Here is a 20988-nt window from a genome sequence, read left to right as displayed (position 1 = left end):
GTGCGTGTTCGACGGCCGTTTTGTTTTGCCCGTGCGGGGTTTTCTAACTTCTAACCAACCAGTCTTGGTGCGTGCGACCGTGCGTGCTTCGACCTTTCTTTTTTGCCGGGCGGGTGCGAATTAAAGATGACAACATGTAAAATCTGCACGGATATATGTGTTATACTTGTATCCGCGAGCTACAATTTATACCCGCGTCCGCGCCCGTCATGCGCCACGGGTAGAAAAATATACCCGTATCCACTATCCGCGGGTATCACGTGCCCGTGTGCCCGTAGCTTAAGAAAATCAAGTATATAATCAAGTATATAGATTCATCTAAACAACAATTAAATATCAACAAATCAATATACATGAAGTTTACTTTTTCGATTTTGAATTCACCACAGCATTTCTCCTTTTTTTCTACCGCAGGATTTGTTTGGATTTATCGAAGCGTATGTTGTATGCCCTCCATCCCTTTTTCATGTATTTTTCTGATCAGGAAAAATAAAAAATTATGTCTATACAATCAAACAAATGAGCAGATCAGCGGGTGGTCATGGTCCATAGAGGACCAAGGGAAGAGGAAGGCAGGGCCACCGTGGCGTGTCGATGAGCAGCTCCTGCAGGAATGAGGGGGATGCCCCATGGCGGTGCGCTCGGCGAGGAGATGGCCGTCAGTAGCGGGCGGCAGACCCGAGGCAGTGAGCCGGCAGATCTGGGGGCGGCCGGCCTGGGGACAGGGAGCCGCCGTCGGATCTCGGGTCGACCAGTCTTGGCCGGCGCACTAGGCCGCCGCGCGCGGGAGCCTGGGCGCGGTCGGCGCGGGGGCCTGGGCTGCGTGGCCGGCGCCGGGAGGAGCTGAGGAGCAGGGGGCGACCGGGCGATGGTGTAAGAGCTCGGGGGGTGGAGGTGGTGGGTGCGTGCCGCAGCCTGACCGCACGAGCAGGAGGGGGGCGCTGGGTGGGGTGGCGGCCGGGAGTGGAAGTTTGGGGATGAGGTGAGAAATAAGATTAAACCATAGATATTGTTTATATACAAAGGTATTCGGGTCCACGTATCAGCGGGTCTGGCGGGGTTGGGGGTTCGGGTATCAATTTTTCAAACCTGTTAGTAGATATATGTTGGGTTTAGAGTTGTACCCGCGTCCGTACCCACGGGTACAAATTCAGACCTGTATTTGCGCCACCGGGTTTGATATCCGCGGATACGCGGATATTTTTGTACTCGTTGCCATTTTTAGTGCGAAGTGTGGTATATCATCGGTTAGAGTGAGACTGCTCTCAACTATCACTCGTATGGATGCTAAATTATCTAGCTGTAAAAAAACTTAGGAATCCAGGGACGAAAAATTTGGACTATCAAAAATGAAAAACAAATCTTATGCGTGCTTGTATTTTCCCTGCTTCTAGGTGACGTGTCTAAAGTGGTTTTGTCGATCTTAAGAAATGTTTTGAACTGAAGTCGGCAGGGTAGGCCCCTATATTTTTTATATAAATTTTTATTAATGCATGTCTGTTTTTTTAATTCATCGACTTTTGGATTCTACTTAGGTGTATAACCACTAGGTTAGGTGTTATAACCACTAGGTTGGAGACTCCTTCACTTGTCAATCTCAAGATTATTGGGGTTTGCAAACCATCACCTTCTGTAATATGATTCGCAAAAAAGTACTTTTTTAAAAAATTAAGAAATGCCATACATCTATGGCCCTAATATAAAACCGTATCTTGTACTCCGACCATGCTTCAAATGTACCCTAAATTTTCTGCTTGTATTGTATCAGAGGCTCGTTGGGCTGGTCCACAAAGGGAACAGGCCGTTACTGCCCCCATTTCATGGCCTGGCCCATTCAATCTCCGCGGTCGTATTTCTCAGCCATCGGATCCCAAACTGACGGCCCACGAAAACCCTTGCGGACCGTAGGGGACGGGATCCGGGATCCATCTGCGGATCTGCCTCTCCTCGCCAGAAGTCGGTCAGCTCATCGCGGCGACACCGAAGAGACGAAGCGGCAGGGACAGCAGCCGGCGACCACAGCGGCGGGCAGCAGATCCGACGGAATGGTGAGTCCTCCGCTTTCTACTCTCGCCCGGATCTGGGCTTCTGCTTGCGAGCCTGATGTGCTGACGCGGGGGGCATCGTGTGATTGGGTGTCGCAGGCCGCGAAGGCGATCTCGAGCCCCGTGCCGGTGGAGTGGTATCCGTCGCTGGCCGTCGTCATGGTCTCCGTCGGCCTCATGCTCACCGCTTCCTTCTTCATGTGAGTCGCCTCCCCCGCCGTCAGTAACTGTACTGCCCCCGTGTACCTTGCGATCTGGCGCATCGGTTGCCTGATGCCCTGATCTGTCCGGATCTGATTCTGGTGTGGTTAGCACACTGATTTTTTGGTCGAATCTTGAATTGACCTGTCTGACCGTTCGAATTGGAGATCTTATGTGTTTGGTGAGTTGATCCCTCGGTGGTAGCATCCCTGTCCCTTTGCTAGGGGGCAAACTGCAGTCACGATGGGGGCGGTATCCCAACCGATGGATTTGTTTGTAGGTGCCATATATTTTTTCTAGGATGTTCGATGACAGTTATATGGGGGCTGTGCATGTCGTGAATTGTGCTAGTGGGTTTAGGATTGATTGAGGAACTTCCTGTGTCTGGGGTGTCACTCTAGTAGCAGGATCCAGTGAAATTTGGTGAATCGGGCCCTTCCTAGCTGTGATGCCTTTGGAGTCTATTAACTCTTTTGCTGTATGTTGAATTTATACCATCTGTGCATTTCAATTTGAGATCTTACTATTTCATGTGTTGCTATGTTGTGTTCATTGGCTTGATCCCTAGTTGGTACCCTTACACGTGGATTGAGGTGGAAAATGAGTTAAGTATAAACTCTTTTTGGGATGGGTTATTGCGGTTAGGTGGATCCTTACTGATGTTTAACTCAGAACATCCTTGTCTGGGATTTTGGAGTAATTTTGAAGTTGCAGTCCAGTGAAATGTGATGGAGTTGAGTCCTTGGTCCTTGCTACTTATTTAGTTTGTTTTGGAATTTATGAACATGTAACACTGAGTTGCATGGTGGAGAACTGATTTTCTTTTTGTCCTATTCAATTTTGGGTCCTTTGCTTGAAGGTTGGTTGCTGGAATAGAACACCATATAGTTTTGCAACTGAAATTATTTACTATGGAAATGCACACATACCCTGGCTGGTTAGGGATGCATGATTTTAACAAGCTGGGGTTAACTGGAATGATTATCGCTGGTTTCATGGGGCATGATTAACCTCAGGCGCCCTGACCCTGGCCAACCGGTGCATCTCGTTTGTTGTAAGTGAACTATTTGTTTCTTCTTTGTTTTTTGCGTGTGAATGGCCTATCCGAATTTTCAGAGAAACTGGTACTGACAAATTTATAAAAAATGTCTAGCACCTGTAGCTAGAAGAGGACTTCCCTCATTTACTCTTTTACTTGTTTTAAATCCCAAATTTAATCTTATGATTGTTTTCTTTGCTCAAATATCATCCTCTGTGTGTGTGCTTCTGCTTCGGATTTTCCGGACTTGTTTTTAATCTCAATTAGCAAATGTATCGATCTTGTGTTGAACAGCTCAATTTTGTTGCAATGTATTTTCCATCAATTTGTCTGCTCTAGTGCCTACTGTTTTGAGTGCTGGAGTCCTGGCTGAGATTGCAGTAACCAAGTAGCAATCATATGTGTCTTTTGTCATACTATATGCCACTAAATGAAATTAACAGGAGCAGGTTATAGGGATTACAGAGTTAACTGCTGGCAGTAAACTTGGGATTTGTTTTGTGTGGAAATTACTTAGCAACAAACATAATCTGATCCTGGACATAACTAACTGTTCAAAAGAAGCAATGACACGAATTATAGGTACAATGAGTTGAATAATGAACCAAGCCGTATGCTTCAATTTTCAAGATAGATAGGAGAGTTGTGTTGAGCAAAGTTTAAACAAGCAGAGCAAAGTAACCACAGTTCTTTACTAATTATTTTTTGTCTTTCAGTTATGAAGCAACTTCATCCAGGCGGAGCCGCAGCCTGGCAAAGGAGATCGCCACAGCTGCCGTCGCTTCTGTATTTCTGGTAAGCCATACAGATCTTTTTGGTTGTTGTACAATTCCGTAGGGCAAACGATTCATGTCTAAGTTAGCTTTGATTATTCTGCAGGGCTTTGGGTCTCTGTTCGTGCTCCTTGCAAGTGGTGTGTATGTCTGACGACTGGCTATGCAAGCTGTTTGCTTGTGTTCTCCAGCCGTAGTTGTAGGATATGCCAGATTCTGAAATTATGTGCTCTCCTTGCGAATATGCAGTCATTTGAACTTGTTTTAGATAAATGTATGAGACCAACTGAGTTGAAGCGATGCTCTGACGACGCACCCCCCCCCCCACCACCCACCCACCCACCCACCCACCAATATCATCAATCTCTGTTGCCTCTATTGCTGCTGATTTTTACACTACTGGCATCATTTTAGTATTTTGCAGTTTTATTCCTTGCGTTCTGAGTGCAGAGTGATTTTGTACCGCAAGGATATGTGCTATCCAATTGGGGAAAAAACGAACAGTGAGCAGAAGTACATCTTTTTTTTCCAAAAAAAGGGTAACACACGATCCTTTCACTCCAATCGGTACCTGAACGCACAATAAACACAAGGAGCCTGGGATGGAATACGAGTCCAATCAGTGTTGTTCAGGAGTGAAATATTTAGGGTGTGTTTGGTTCAGCCGTGGATTTCTGAAAATCTGATTTCTGGAATTAGCTGTGGGAAAGCTGCTGTAAGCTGAAAGCTGTTTGGTTGAAATAGCTGTTGGCTGAAATAGCTGTCAGCTGTGGGATTTTGTGATAGCTGTCAGCTGTGGGATTCTATGAGAAATGTCAGTTTTGCCCCTGAGACTGTATATGACTGTTTATATGCTGATTAATTGTAAGGATACGTAGATAACCGTTTTGGAAAGGAAATTATCATAATTAGAACTGTTTGGCATATATAATTAATACAAAAGATATATAGATCCACTTCGACCTAACTAAAATATTATCTTCAACTAACCAAAGTATCAGTGCACAGGCGCAACAGCTCCAGTGCTGCGTTACAACGGGAGTATGTTATAAATGTGTGTATAGCAAGTGGCACAACAATCTGTTTCACAAAGAACATCAGTTCAGATGGCCTCAATTCTACCAGCAGTGGATCAGAACCAAATTCCAAATGCTATGACTATAAGAATCTAAATAAGAAAAACAGAATTCATAAAAGAAATAAGTTCCATCCCTGCAATGCTTAATTTTTGCCAGGGTCGAAGACCAAGAAAGTAATCTCCATTAAACAGAGGAATCTTGTGTTTTAAATCTTACAAGGTAGCATAATAAACAGTTTTATGAACCTAATGAAAAAGAGCATCATACTCTTTGGTTTTTGGCACTAGGATTTACATCTAGTTTAGAACAATGAACACAAGACAATCTAGTTTTACATACATGATATTCTAGCAGGTCTTAACTCTTGAAGTACTAGGATAACAGGTATCTCTATTACTCTACCATTCGCCCAAATTATTAAGCAAGAAACAGTCAAATTAACCACAAAATTAAGAAACCTTTGGATACAATAATTCAAGGACAGTTGAAAGGTAGCATGCAAAGCCTCTTATCTGATGTTGTGGCTTCATACACACTCCTATAAGTCATGACACCACCCCCACCAACACACTTTACAAGTGGTATTTGCACCATGTCTGTGCCAGCAAACATAGCCTTCCAGTTCTGAGCAACAAAACTGAGAAGATCAAAATAAACATCTTCTGGCAGCAGTTCCACAAGATCTGATCCTTGGATGCACCTGCCATACCATTCAGAATCAACATAACCAATTCCGAGAAATCCCAACACATCATCATATGCTTCACTGTCAAAGTAGGAGTTCAGAATATTAGTGCCATGGGATGAAATGTTTGGAACATCAACTCCTAACTTCACTGCTCTGTTTATGATGCTCCAGAATGCAGAGTTTAGCCGGTAAACCTCTGTAGGCTTATGGAATGATTTCACTGAACAACATGTCTCGCTTGGAACTATATCCACATCAATCAGCTTCTTTCTTATGGACAGTCTGACAGAATCCATCAGCTCTAAGGAAGAGTGATTAAGTGGCAAAAACTTAAAAACAGGTGGAAGCGCAAATACTGGTGCACTTTCTGTTGATTTCACTAGTGCCAGGAAAGCATTTTCAAAAGCGGAAGGTACACATTCTAGTATTCCTCGGTTCCACTGGCTGTCAAGCAGAATGGACTCTCGGGATGATGATAGCAAAAAGTCAGCCTGGATAATGAAAGGGAAGTTTGTTGCCATTTCAGTTGGCAAGAATGCATAAACACCAGGTGATCCCACCCCCTTGCTCAACAGGACCTGCAGCGGCGGGGGCAGGTGGTGGCGGGCGGCGGCTTGGGGACGGCGGGCCGCGTTGGGGCGGCGGGCGGCGCGTTGGGGGCGGGGGTGGCGGGGGGCGCGGCGGGGCGCGTTAGGGGGCGGCGGGGGGCGCGTCGGTCGGGGGGCGGCGGGAGGTCGGCGGGGGGCGGACGGCGGGGCACGTCGGGGGGGGGGGGGGGGGGCGGCGGTAGGACCTGCAGCGGCGGGGGCAGGTGGTGGCGGGTGGCGGCTTGGGGGCGGCGGGCCGCGTTGGAGCGGCGGGGCGGCCCGCGTCGGGGGGCGGCGGGGGGCGCGTCGGGAGGGCGTCGGCGGGGGGCCGGCGGCGGCGGGTGGAGCGGATAAAGGAAAGAGAAGCTCACGGGGAAAAAGAAAGAGAAATCGGATCGCATAACCGATGGCAGGCGGGTAAATACCGCTGAGAATCGCTAAAATCTGGTGTGCGACCCGATTTCCGTTTACACAGGCGGAATCGGCAGATTTCCGAGAATCTATTCTTCCGTGGGAACCCTTTAGTTGGGAATCGGATGTTTGGAACGTGAATTTGAGATTGGAAGCTGAATCAAAGAGAGCCTTAGTGTAAAAGTCTTTCTAGATATACTAGCTTTGTTGCAACGCATACCTTCATAAGAAGCGCTTTGAACTGCCAAGAATTTGGCAACAGGTAATCTCGTAGAGGTGCCTAAAAATCTGCTGACTCAGCGTGAACCATATGAATATGGTTAGACTTATGTCCTATTTGAATCGGATAAAATTAAAGTTTAACATAGGCTAAAATTTAGACGTCTAAATTTTAGCATTAGTCGTATCATGCCTCTACCAAGCACGTGTTGTGACTTGTGAGAGGATAACGTGTGGAGGGTATTTTGATCTTTTGTCATCTGCTATTAGAAATTAGTATTCATTATTTGGGTTTGGATGGTTATTGGACTAAACTTTAGTTACGGGTTGGCTATTTTTTAACTCATATTTTAGATCAAAGACCATTTGACCTAACTTTTTATAGAAGCATAAACAGTTTAAGTGGGGTTACCAATTTTACAATCATAAAAGTATTGTTTAACAAAGACCAAATGATAGAAAACTCCCCTCTAACTCCCTCTAAACGAGATCCATGTTTATCCTTCATGTTTGGATTATCTAAACTAAAAATTAGCCACTGAATTCAAAGACTCTCATACCACACTTTCATAAAAAAGGAATATATGATATGCCTTGTGATCTGTGGATTGGACCAAGTTAAGCAAAGAGAGGGAGTATACATACCTCGAGTCTGGCATGTAGTATAAAGTGAAATTTGTCTGGCATTTAGATAACCTTAACAAACAAGGGGGCCGTTCTGGAGCCCTCCAATTGAAGGGTTCATGCGTGATGGTTATGGAGGCGTCCACAACATGCCCGCATGCTTCTTGCTTTCTTCCTTCTTTTTTTCCCCTTTCCTTTCTTTTTTTTGGGGTGTCTATTTATCGCTCGCGCTATTGTCTGCTGTTCCGTGCATCATGCGATCTGTTCCTACTTTTCTAGGTCCATTAAGCAGGATATCCATATTAAGCTAGTCGCGCTTAACCATTTTGAATCCATTTCTTAGGTTCGTTGAGTTTGAGTTACGACGGAAGTGCTCGCCTCTTCTCCTTTGCCTGTTTGTTTATTTTATAAGTATTTTAACATTCTAAAATGGAATCAGAACTTTCGTGTGAATCGTTTGAAATATTTATAAATATTTTAAACAATCTGAAATGGTACGCAACTTTTCTGAATATTTTGGAACATTTATTAATGTTTCAAACTTTCTGAAATGGGTTCAGAAATTTTTGAAGACTACAGAATTTTTTTGAATAGTTTAAAAATTCTAAAATGTTTGAAAGATTCTGAAATGCTACAGAACTTTTTTGAATATTTTGGAGCATTTATAAATATTTCAAACATTCTGAAATGAGTTCAGAACTTTTTGAATACAACAATTTTTTTTGAAAATTTTGAAACATTTATAAATATTTCAAATATTCTGAAATGGGTTTAGAGCTTTATTTTATTTAGAATATGGGATTAATGTTTTTTTCAAATGAATTCAAATTTTTGTTCGCTCCTATGTTCAGATTACTAATGATGCACTCCTTAGCCCGTTGAAAATGAATATACGATCAGAGCATTTCCAATCCCTGTGCTGATCACGAATCAATAACGGGCCTCCAGTTCCGGCTCACAAGTTCATATGCGCACGGCCCGCTCATAATTGCTTTGCGATACGTCCGCCAAGATTTGCTCGCGCTCCATATGGACGCACGTGGGGTTTTACCTGTACCCACTGGGTTGACTCAGGTCAACTCACAACCACGCGTAGTGGTCGTCGTCATTTGATTGGTCAGCACAGCACGGTGGCTTATCCATTCTTTCCAGATCCAGCACCTCTCTGCAAGCCTCGAGGTCTTCACCATTCTTCTTTTCGAAGAGCTGGTCTTCTCCAGGTTAGTCGATCTAATCCTTGGCCACAGGCGCTCACATACGAGTTGCCGAGGAGTGTCGATCTAATCCTCCGCTTTGCTTTCGGAGTGTCTTGAAAAAACGATCTCGGAGCCTGTGCCTGCTCATGCTCTGAAGCCTGTGCTTTGTTCAGATCCAAAAATTAGTTGGCTCACATAGTATACGACTGTTTCCCATCATTTTTTTGACATCAAGGCACCAGATTACTCGGTGCACAGAAACTCATATTTCAGATTCGTGCCAAAATTTAGCGTTATGCATCTAGTTAGCAGCAGCAGAGTACTGGTACTGCACCTCAAAATTTGCCCTTAGGTAGTTCACTTAATTATCAGATGATGTACTACTGATGTTGGGCAGCTTCACGCTGGGTTCCTTGTACATACAAAAAGATAGGTGGTGATTTAATGGAAGATGTGCAATTCCTAGCCTCCATAATCTCTGTGCAACTCTTTTTAGATAAAGAAGTTCTTTCAAAAAAATAATATCCCCCCTCTGGAATCAGGGTGATCGAGCCAACAATTTGTCTTCTGTGGTCGGTTCGTGGATTTTGACACCATTTATTCCGTCTTCTTTTATACAGTTTTCTTGCTTTGGCGACATCATTCATACAGAAGTTCTCACTCAAGCCACCCTGCACGCTGGGGAAGGCAAGTAGATGCTTGCCATCATGTGATAGTGCTTCTGCATCCAAAATTTTGTTTAGAAGAAAATGGACGGTGAGCCTAGCAGATATGATAAGCTGGAGAGCATGTTACAAGATGGAAGTTCAGAACCACGCAATCTACCACTAGAACATTTGAGAAGCATCACAAACAACTTCTCCGAGGAGCGGCTACTTGGTGAAGGTGGTTTTGGCACGGTATACAAGGTAAGATTAAATCACATCTTTCGGTCCTGTCAAACATATGCCACCAGCCTATAGAGAAACTCATGCCGGTATTGATGAGACAATTTAAACAGGGAGTGCTACCAAATGGGAAAACGATTGCGGTGAAGAAACTCAATTCGTCTATTCCAGGAGTTAAGGATAGGCATTTTGAGAATGAAGCCTCTCATCTTATGAGGCTTAAACACCCAAATGTAGTGCTACTTGTAGGCTGGTGTTCTGAAACAGAGAATATGTATGTACATTACAATGGGAAATACATCTGCGCTGAGAAGTCAGAAAGGTTGCTTTGCTTGGAGTACATGCCTAAAGGAAGCCTTCGTGGGTATCTTTCAGGTATAACAATTCAATATGTTCGTGTCTTGTTCTTTCCTTTTTTATTTGAGGCTGTAGTTTATGTGGTTAGAGAATGCCCAATTTTTATTTCGTAATGCCTTCTTACAAATGCAGATGAAGCCTCCGGACTTGCTTGGGACACACGCTACAAAATAATCGAGGGCATTTGCTATGGTTTACATTATCTCCATGAGGAATGGCAGCATAGTACCCCTATTATTCACATGGATCTAAAACCTGCAAACATATTGCTTGATAACAATATGGTGCCTAAAATTGCGGACTTTGGCTTGTCAAGACTCTTCAGCGAGGAGAAAACTTGGACTTGCACGATAAATCGTGATGGAACATTGTAAGTCATCAAATGGCTCTTGATAGCCTATTCTTTCGGTGATCGCTAAAATGAATTTTCTTTGCAGTTGTGCAAGGCTTCAAAATTGACGCACTATTGTTGCCATGCAGAGGTTACATGGCGCCAGAATACATAAACAGAGGTCTAATCACAACAAAGTCAGACATATTCAGTTTGGGTGTTATAATCATAGAGATAGTGACCGGACACAGGGACTATCCAGACGAGAATGGAGTATCTCCCCAGGAATTTATTGACCTTGTATGAAGATTAATTAATTTTAATTTTCAAGATGGCGTCACTTTTTTTAGAGCTTGTTTGGTTTGAAGGGGATTGGAAGGGATTAAAATTCCCAACAATTCAAATCTCTCTCAAGCCCCTTTGGAAGAGGATTAATCAAACAAGCCCTTGAAGAGATGATGTTATTATTTTCCCTCTATAGTAATTCTTGATTTTTTGTTATTTTGCAGGTACTAAAGAAATGGAGAAATAGGCTGCAAAAGACAGCAAGTTATAAAGAACTTTATTATTACCAGCAAATAAGAAGTTGCATTCAGATAGGTCTGGTCTGTGTGGGCCTTGATCGATCCAAAAGACCAACAACAAGCCAAATTATCAAGATGCTTCACGTAGAAAGCGTAGATTTAAGAGGGAGTAAAAGGGTAAGGTCACTGACAAGTAAAGGTTTAATTATTGCAGGGATAAACCATTGTGCATCAGAGTAATGATAGAACAATTTTTCTCAGTAGACAGACCATTCTCCCTTTGGACATAAAATGTGAATCTTCTTGCCCCGTTTGGATCAACTATGAATTATGAGAATCCGAGCAATGGATGGTTATGATGAGAATCTGGATTTCGAACAGTAATAATCTAGTCTATTTGAATCCCTAGATTATAATCTGGATAGTGGGTTGGTTGTGAAGGCAGGGAAGTTATTGCTGGGGAGGGGATAAAATCGTATTTTTGTAGCTCAAAATCTCCTAGAAGTTAGTAGGTGAGAGGGGTTAGGACCTGTTTGGTAGAGCTCTAACTGATTCTGATTCTCCATGGGAATTGATTGTCTAAGAGAAGTGATTCATTAGTTGAAAGTGATTCTCTATGATTCTCTAAGATTAACTTTATGAAAAACAGATCTAGTGTGAGAAGTGAATTAGGAGAAGTTACTTTTTCAGCTCCAAGCTCCTAGTTTATTTTAGAGATCACTTCACGGAATCAGTATAGAATCACTTCTTTTAAAAAACTATTTGGCGGAGCTTCTCCTAGATTCAGCCTTGAAGCTGCTCTGGGAGCTCCGCCAAACAGACCTTAGTAGATTATGGGTTGGATTCTTAAAACCTAACCCAACATGTTAGTATTGAGTTGTGATTATTTTTTGCTAGATTATAGAATCTTTAGTATAAGGTTTCAAAAGCGCTAAATGCTAGTGGGTGGACGTGCTTCCTACTATGTTGTATTTCTGTGGAAGATAAGAAAATTCAGCGTATCAGAAAAAATGATATTATCATGTATCCATGAGTAATATGATCATATTTCATCATTATTCATCTCCAATTTGTCTCGCTTTCACACATACATCAAGCCAAAAAATATCTCCTTGAAGAAAAAAAAAGACAAAACAAGTGGTGTAGCTCTACCTAGCACAAGCGACAGGCTAGGGCCTTTCATAATCCTTCCTTTTATGACCTTTAATATTACGTATTCTATCTACAAATATAAGCACATTTGGTTTTTCTAAGTTCAACTTTTTAACTTTGATCATCAATAGTAAAAAAATATAAAGATTGATGATGTAAAAATAATTTTGCTAATTCTTCATGAAACTAATATCATGATATATAACTTTTCTATTTGAAATTTTTTATTTTTATTATTTTTGTTGATCAAAGCAGTATATTAAAGATCGCATTATTGACAATTGTAATTTTCAACTTTCTCAGGTATATCCTCAGCCATATCAACATTGGGCGAGTACTACTTCAGAAGATGAAGAACCACATAAGCACACGTCACCGTTGCAGAAGGAACGTCAACCAAGAAAGATATCCTTAGAAATAGATCGGCAGGCCAAGCTCGCCGGGTCCGCGGTCTGCTCCCTCGACGCCGGCGTCAGCTTCCGCATCGGCGACAGTGGCGACGGGGGCGGGGACGTCTGCCTCCTCTGCCAAAGGCTGGGTCTTTCCGGACCCGACGACTTCGCCATCTCGGTTGCTGAGTGGGAGGCGCACAAGGAGAAAAAGAGGGGAGAAGAGAGAAGTGAGAGCTGGCACTAGAGCCTGTGCATTGGAGGGATAGAGTGAGAGTGGAGTGAGAGTAAGGGTGAGAGTTGACGTGATGGGGAGATATCTCCCCCCACCACTGGACTCAGCCTTATGTCCACCAACTCTCAAATGCATATCTGCCCCTCTAATCCTGTTAAGTGGTGCACCCGTGGTCCATACCCCTCCATGTTGGCTCTTAGCGCTGATGTGAGATGCAGACTAGGTGTCTGTAGCAGTAGGCAATGCCTTTCTCCTTCCCAACATGCACAGAGCCGCAATTGCCGCAAATCCGAGCTACCATGGCGGCCGCTCCATTCCGTCTCACCTCCTCACCTCAATTGCTAGCTCCATTCACATGCTCTCATCCCTGGCGGCGGCAGAATCCTCCCCCTCGGCACCCCCTCGATTGCTTTCTCCCCCCTGCCCACAGCCAAAGTATGCGGCAGTGCTCCAATCGCAGTCCATGCAATCCATGGTGCTGCCACGTGAGCCTGCGCCAGCAAGGCCGCGGCGTGGAGGAGCATGCTGGTGAGCTGCGCATCGCAGCGGGGTGGATGAGGCTCTGCCAGGCCTCACGCATCGGCAAGGTCGCGGTGGCTAGGGTGTGCTGGCTATCTACATCATGCTGCATTTACTGCTTGCATGCAGTCCATACACTAAGACTATTTTTATTTGGAACTTGCGCCTGATTTTATACCTAGCTACTTAAATCAAAGCACACAGCAGGTACCGGCATCCAGTCGGAACCTTAGAACCTTAAAAGGTGTGAGTGTGTTCATTCTCTCTCAAAGTAGGCAAACCACTCGGTTATGGTTGAGAAACCACTCGGTAGATGGTGGATTTCCAACAGCGAGCTGCAGTGGGATTTTTTTTATCAACATAGCAATCTCCTTATGGACGGGAATGTGCAATGGTAGAAAGAAAACATCAGATTTTTTACTCGTGAATTACTCAACAAGCTCCGACGTTTGTCTTTTCAACATCAGCCGCCTCTCTGGCTCTCCCCATGCCCCTTGTGCCTCAGCGCTGCCGCCAAGGAATCCTTCAATGGTGCGTGGATGGGGACAATGCCTTGGGAAGCTCTGGCTCCCCGTTGTCAAAGGGAGCACCACCGTGGATCTGAGCACTATCTGCTCTGTTGGATGTGGCAGCACCGCCCTTCACCGCTTGCTGGGGATATTGCTATGCGGGGAGAGGGGATATGGTCCGACCCCATCAGCGCAACTTGCCAAGCCAGGATGCCTCCAGTTCTGCGTGTGATAGCGCTGGGTTAGCAGGCAGTGTGGCCGCCATGGTACCTGCAACGAGCCGCATATTGACGTAGACCAAGACCTTGGCCATGACCTGCTTGATGAAATGCGCTAGCCGGGAGCTGTCTTGCGGAGTCTAGTTAGCATGCCACATCATCGCTAGATCCCATGTGGGGGAACAGGGGACTATGGACCTGGGATACACCACTTAACAAGATTAGGGTGCTAAATATGCATTTTGAGAATTTGTGAACCAAAGTGGCACAACAGAATAAGTTTAAGGTCTGGCAGTGTATTTGACTCGTTTTCCTGCCAATGCACAATAGGGATGGTTCCCTTCTTTAGCGTGCTCTAGTGTTTTCCTGTCACATGTCTTAAGTCTCTTGCTTGCTTTTCTGTTTCTGCATCGTATTCTCAGTGCAGGTGCCTTCTTTGCTGTCAAAGAAGTAAGCTTATCTGATCAAGGGAGCAACGCAAAGCAGTGTATCTTTCAGCTTGAGCAGGTTTATTTCCTTATATTTTTGTCTTGATAGTATGATAGCTATAATCTATTATTGGCAGTTACCTATCGTATTATGAATTGCAAGTCAACTGCATGTAGCTCAATTTGTATAGTTGTATAGCACCCTGATATTCTGGTCCATGATAAGTTGAAAGGTTATTTATGTGGGCTTCCACTATGATTTTCTGATGTTTGATCCCTTAGCCTGTGCGCAAGCAAAATATGCCCGATTTCCTCAAAAGAGCATACATGTTGCAAAATATGGCCTCTTCTATCTTATTTTATTCTTTTCAGGAAATTGCACTTCTGAGCCAGTTTGAGCATAAGAATATAGTACAGTACTATGATACAGACAAAGTAAGTAAATTCAGTCTATCCTACTGTTGATATAATATATATTGTATGCACAGAAATTCATTGTTTTCCTTTGTACCCCCTCTATGCATGCTTAGACTATTATGTTGATGACCATCCAATTGTGTGACTGTATTGCAGGAAGGTTCGAAACTTTACATCTTCCTTGAACTAGTGACGCTAGGATCCCTTGCATCTCTGTATCAGAAGTATTGCCTGAAAGATACACATGCATCTGTGTATACAAGAGAGATCCTTAATGGGTTGACTTACCTCCATGAAAGGAACATTGTTCATAGGTAATGAAATTAGTTTAAGTTTCTATACCTATATGGTGTCATTCAGCAAATGAGCAATGTTCTTAAGGCGTTGCCTAGATGAGGCTCTCATAAAGTCCTGGGTGTGTGCGCCGCCTTCGCAAAATCAGTGAGAAAAAGAGGGGAGGACGGGAAGAAGAGGAAAAGAAGAATGGGAGACCAAGCAGCAGCAACAGCCTACCCATCCCTGGCAGCTCCGGCGCTGGTGTCTGGCGCAAATCTCCCTCTGGTCAGCGGCAGCGGCGGCCGATCAGACAGGGAGCTGCTGCTGTGGCCTTCCTGGAAGGGGAGCGGCAGCAGCGATCTGAGGGGCTGGGAAGGGACGGGGAGTAACTGATGGCTGGCAGAGAGAAGAAGAAGACAGTGAAGGGAGCAGTGGTGGTGCTATGGGAGAGATGGGAGCGAACGGTGGTGCTGCTAAGGGGGAGGGGTCGATATTCGATAGCATCTGGGTACCTGGGGCCTGGGCTGCCAAATGTACTATTGGGAGGAAAAAAGGTGTGGGCTGGGCTAGTCCCCTGCCTTCTCTTTTCCCTTTTCCTCTTTTTTCCTTTTCCTTCTCTCTTCCATCCTCCCCTGCTGTTGCTTTGCTGCTTCTAGGCTGGTATATGGTGTCGCCTCACCTCGCTTCTCTCCTCACAAGCGCCTAGGCGTTAGAAAGGGAGGGAGGGAGAGGGGGCACCTTAAGCACATTGCGAGTGAGATTACTGGAGATAAACAAGGTATATGGTGGCCAATTATGTGCCCATTAGTTTAAAAGAAACCTTGCAAAGCAATGCATGATAACTGTATTGTCCACATTGATTTGAAAAGTATGCAAATATCAATATAGTATACTGTTATATAGCTTATAATCTGATCAGATTTTAGTTCAAAAGAGACCTTGCAAAGCAATGCCTGATAACTGTATTTTCCACATTGATTTGAAAAGTATGCAGAATTATATCAATATACTATACTGTTATATAGCTCAAAATCTGATCTTGCAGAGACATAAAATGCGCAAATATTCTGGTGGATGCTAATGGATCTGTGAAACTTGCAGATTTTGGACTCGCTAAGGAGGTCTGCTTTGCAATCTGAAAAATTGGACATTTTTTCTTTTATTTATCTGTTGGCACTTGTCTCTGATACAATATTGTTTTATCAATTCCCATTCAGATCACCAAATTCAGTGCGATTAAATCATGCGAAGGAACTGTTTATTGGATGGCACCTGAGGTAACCACCATAAACTCTGAATTGAGATTAAAGCGTGCTTGCATTTTGCCTGTTCATCCCATGTTTTTTACAATAATTTGTATAGTAATCATCTTGAAGTAATAGACCTAAAGTTACTGAAGTACAAGGGAGTAGCCCCCCCCCCCCCCCCCCTACGCCCCTACCTCAGTGGTGTCATTACAGATCTATACCAAACATAATCAAGTGGGTTGTTAGTAGAGTATAGTAGCTGATCTAATATTGCAGTGTAGCTAAGTGATGATTCATTGATTTTGACTTAGGCATTGTTTCATGCAAACTTAATGGGCTGACAACCATTGTTATTGAATCACAGCATATACTTATACGATTTGGGCCAACACTGTAAGATCGTCCTAGATGGAAGCACTAAAATCTAAATTTTCAGGTTGTCAATCCAAAAAAGACATATGGACCTTCAGCTGACATATGGAGTCTTGGTTGCACCGTCCTAGAGATGTTGACACGCCAAATTCCCTATCCTGACCTGGAATGGGTGAGTGAGCATTTTGTACTAACTTCTGCAAATCTGAGTTGCTGTTTTTAAGTTATATATGAATGTGCATATGTAATTTTCTCAATTCTCGATGTATGATTACTGCTATTCTTCTTGCTATTTGTTATGCAGACACAAGCTATATTCAAGATTGCTAAGGGGGAAGCGCCAGCAATTCCATATAGTCTTTCAAATGATGCTCGTGATTTTATAAGCCAGTGTGTAAAACCCAATGCAGAAGACAGACCTTCAGCATCCGAACTGTTGGGGCATCCATTCGTTAACCGTTCAACTAGCAAGAAGCTAGCCTGCGCAAATGTCAAGGAGGGGCTCACGTACACTAGGCGCCGCCGGGCCCGTGATCTACGCCGTGCCACGGAACGCGCGACAAGCGGGGACGTCGAGCGTAGGCAGGTGCTGGAGGAGGCCACCGTGAGTGGCTAAATCAAGAAAGAAGATATTTAGTTTCTATTCTTTCCCAAAATTAGGAGAGTTTGTTTGAGGCCCAAGGCCATATATACTTTGTACCGTACGTTGGTTGAGGCAAGCAAGAATTACCAATCTAATCTCTTCTTTCCATTCACAACTAAGCCTACGGTAGAGGAGCAAAACCTCACCGGAGAAGACGGATCGCGGCTACGAACTCCGTAGCCAGGGTCCAGCTACCCGAGGGTTTGACGCCCTTGACAGCAAATAGCAAGGGTAGCTAGCTTATTTTCTACTAACATTTGGGCTCCTTTTTACTTAAAAGTAAATTTATTCAAGTGCTTTTGTTTCATTATCATTGTTTTATCCAAATAGCGCAGACCAAGATATCATCTTTTTTATCATCATATTCTATGACGCGAAATGTGAATTCATGATAAAAAAACAAGTTTTATTTGTTTATTGAAACTAATATAATATTTTGTCTTATATTGCAATCTTCTATTAGAGTTTTAGTTACGGTGATAAGTTTTTTAAGTTTTAAGAATATATGTGAGTTAGCAGCTTTTGAGGTCTGGCGATGCTGCACAACCCTACTCAACCCAATTATTCCAACTGAGCTAGTTTTTTGACTTGTCTTTTCAATCTTGTATCGGTGTATTGTTGGCGAGTTGACTAAGTTACCTTATGGCCACAACGTATTATGTCTTCACTTTTCACATTGTTGGCGAGTTGACTAGCCGAGATTTTTGTTATGTTGATTGCTTCATCCATGAGTACATTTCAAACGCATGCAGTATTCCTGTTGCCTTGGTCTAGTGTCCCAAATACACATACGGCACATGCAAAGTGGTATCTCATTGGGTTGTTGGGTTGCAGCATTGGCCAGTGGGGTTCGTTCAGCCTTGACTCTCTTCCCAACGTTAAGCGTGCTGCCATGCTAGACAACATGATCCTGTTGTACTCCAAGCTTGTTTATCTTACTCTTCAAAGCCAGTATGCGTGCCACATGAGGCTATGCAACGCGGCATATCGTGTCGTCGCTGCACTACACATAGTGCGATGAAAATGGTAGTGACAAGGGGGCATCTACTGAGGAAGACATAGAATCAGCAGCAAAAAAATTGAAAAGTGGGCCGGGTGCATGTAAGAATCCACATGTGCAATTTCTTTTATGCACTAGAAACACATTATGTTCCTTTTTCTTTCTTGCACAGTATGATCCTAGCTCTAAAATTTAATTTCTGCGGGTACTTAAAAAAGCTGGAAGAACAGGTTCAAAGAACTTGAGCATACATCAACAGAAAAGGATCGCGAGCAAATAAAAAGATGCACTGAAATAGGTCTAGCTTGTGCGCAAGCTGATGCAGCAAAAAGGCCTACAGCAAGAGAAATTATTGATAGCCTTGAAAAATGCGATAGTACGATTCTGCATAGCAACAAGGTCGATGATCACTTCTGGAAGAAATCAAATCTTACCATTTGGTCATAGAAAAGCAGTACATATCTCGGCCTCTTTGGAACATTGGAATTAAATTCCATTCTAATAATTATAATTTAGACACAAATCTATTAGGAGCCGTTTGGATCATCTTATTTTTAGGATTGGATAACGAGCCATCTCAGCTCGGCTCGGTCCGGCTCGCTAAGATAAAGAGCTGGCTCGGCTCGGCTCGTTATCCTAACGAGCACAAAAACCTGCTCGGCTCGGCTCGGTTCGGCTCGCGAGCTGGCTCGGGCAGCTCGCGAGCCAAACACTGACATACTCTCCTAGGTGATATACATCCATACAGATTAAATAAAAAAATTATTAGGATAATATATGGTTCCATTTCTATAGTTTCAAGACCATATACAATTCCATAGGTGATACTTGTGGCAGAACCAACCTGAATTATACCGGCTCAAGTACGTGAGTCCACTCCAGAGGGCTCCAACGTATTTCAAACGGTATAATCCCTTGGCCTGTCGGATAGCGTCCCGATAAACCACCGATACAGGATCAAATAAGGTTACCTCACACGAAGGTGAGTGCAGAGATACAGTCACCATCATATTTTACATCACAGGGAATAGCATTACAAGAATTTCCAGAAGTAGTACGAAGTTCCAAATTTAGAAAGATCATTACAAACTTTTAAGGTTATGGTTTTTAGCAGCGGAAAAACATACGCGATGATTTATAACACGTCGTCAAGATGGATGTCATGCTAACCTCGGGCACGACATCACTCGGTATCCTCAATGTTGGCCGGGGATGGATCCCATTCCACGGACCAACCATCTGGAAGAGCACAGGGCCATGACAGGGGAAAAGTAGGGTCTTCAAAGATATTACCTGAAAAATATATAACTAGCAAGGCTGAGTATACTAATACTCAGCAAGGCTTACCCGTTCATGGTATACTTAGCCATGTAACTAGACTTATGAAGGCTTGTAATAGTTCCGGGTTTAGTTTCAGCTGAAAAGCAAGAAAGAGTAGATCCTTAATTTCAACTTTTAGCTTTCAGGTTCTAGTTGATTATCCATTCTAGGTAAGCACTTATAACTACTCAAGCATGGTAAAATCTTTATTCAAACATCATCATTGATAATCACAAAGTTGCTCTTGTTACTCTATGTGGTAAAGGGATCAAGCAGTCTCAATCTCCGCGAGAAACGGACGATTCTGAATCGAATTTCCAACCTTGCAAGGGTAAACCTAACTCACACACCTAGAACATCCAACGATTGTTCCAAAGCAACTGTTTGCCTTTCATTCCGACTCGTGGATTAGATCCACCACAAGCGACTGCAGGACCATACGCACACCCAATGTGTGCAGGACGTATGCCTGTAGCGCGACTACATAACCATACTCCTGGTTGCCCTGCAACACGTATTCCTACACGTCGAACCAAGAACCAAATACATATGGTGGGAGGTATGTCCACTCCTCGGGCCGATTGGTTACTAGGCTTACCGCTTACCATATTTCGCGGCATGTGGCTAGTACTTTCAAACGCTTAACCACCGCTACCACCCACTGCGACCTTATCAAATTTCACAACACAGACGGGGTATTATGTCAACCATGATACCTCATAAAACTCCCGTCCGTCATCCTTATAGTTATTACAGGAATGTAAACATTACAACTCCTATATCGCGCGAGTGACAGAAAATCACCCGACTTCTACCGGTCCTATTAGCATAGCGATTATTCGAACTCAAGTGCTAATATTCAATACATTGGTTCTTAGGAAAATGCAACTAGGGTTTTCACATACAACTCCTAGTAACTTAATGCATAGGAATATATATATAAATAGTATAGGTTACAGTGTAAACAAAGTAAGGGTTATGTCCGGGGCTTGCCTTTACTGGTGGGGCTGAAGTCAGGGATGTTAGTATTGTTATATTCCGAACTTTGGTTCGGGACTTCAGATAATCCCTTGGTGATGTTCCCTTGGTCTTCAGAAATATCCTCCGCAGACTCCTGGGAGATCTTGTAGGTACCGTTTGCGGAAGTAGTCGTATCTACATGCAATGCAAACATCACATTCAAAGTGTGCACATAAAGCTATTTTACTTCACGATAAAGTTGTAATCCAACACGCATTCAACATATCACTCATATATCAACCAAAAAGATCTGAAGCTAAACTTAGATAGAGCTTTAGGTGG

General features: G+C 43.6%; 2 protein-coding genes across 2 annotated transcripts; both read left to right on the top strand.

Moving 5' to 3' along the window:
* The first annotated feature begins 559 nt into the window (after window positions 1-559).
* Window positions 560-4373, top strand: LOC112888635. Its single transcript, XM_025954902.1, has 5 exons — window positions 560-982; window positions 1769-2048; window positions 2145-2245; window positions 4002-4080; window positions 4165-4373. Exons 1-5 carry the CDS (start codon window positions 978-980, stop codon window positions 4210-4212), a joined length of 513 nt encoding a protein of 170 aa, XP_025810687.1. The 5' UTR covers window positions 560-977; the 3' UTR covers window positions 4213-4373.
* Window positions 4374-8732: 4359 nt separating this feature from the next.
* On the top strand, window positions 8733-17472 carry LOC112890309. Its single transcript, XM_025957222.1, has 14 exons — window positions 8733-8886; window positions 9483-9770; window positions 9863-10124; window positions 10239-10476; window positions 10587-10737; window positions 10947-11138; window positions 12417-12746; window positions 14314-14490; window positions 14784-14846; window positions 14985-15142; window positions 16150-16225; window positions 16322-16381; window positions 16788-16895; window positions 17028-17472. Exons 2-14 carry the CDS (start codon window positions 9612-9614, stop codon window positions 17337-17339), a joined length of 2286 nt encoding a protein of 761 aa, XP_025813007.1. The 5' UTR covers window positions 8733-8886; window positions 9483-9611; the 3' UTR covers window positions 17340-17472.
* The last annotated feature ends 3516 nt before the right edge of the window (window positions 17473-20988 follow it).

The sequence above is a fragment of the Panicum hallii genome, chromosome 4 (genome assembly GCF_002211085.1).
Source record: "Panicum hallii strain FIL2 chromosome 4, PHallii_v3.1, whole genome shotgun sequence".
Lineage (NCBI taxonomy): Eukaryota > Viridiplantae > Streptophyta > Magnoliopsida > Poales > Poaceae > Panicum > Panicum hallii.
This window is presented reverse-complemented; position numbering and strand designations above follow the sequence as displayed.

What these genes read in the sequence shown, in the direction of transcription:
- LOC112890309 (XM_025957222.1), top strand. Translation starts at nt 9,612, where the DNA reads ATGGACGGTGAGCCTAGCAGATATGATAAGCTGGAGAGCATGTTACAA. An exon ending in GTATCTTTCAGCTTGAGCAG is followed by an intron (nt 14,491 to 14,783) that starts GTTTATTTCCTT and finishes TATTCTTTTCAG; the next exon opens with GAAATTGCACTTCTGAGCCA. An exon ending in CCTATCCTGACCTGGAATGG is followed by an intron (nt 16,896 to 17,027) that starts GTGAGTGAGCAT and finishes TTTGTTATGCAG; the next exon opens with ACACAAGCTATATTCAAGAT.
- LOC112888635 (XM_025954902.1), top strand. An exon ending in GCAGCAGATCCGACGGAATG is followed by an intron (nt 2,049 to 2,144) that starts GTGAGTCCTCCG and finishes TGGGTGTCGCAG; the next exon opens with GCCGCGAAGGCGATCTCGAG. An exon ending in CTCACCGCTTCCTTCTTCAT is followed by an intron (nt 2,246 to 4,001) that starts GTGAGTCGCCTC and finishes TTTGTCTTTCAG; the next exon opens with TTATGAAGCAACTTCATCCA.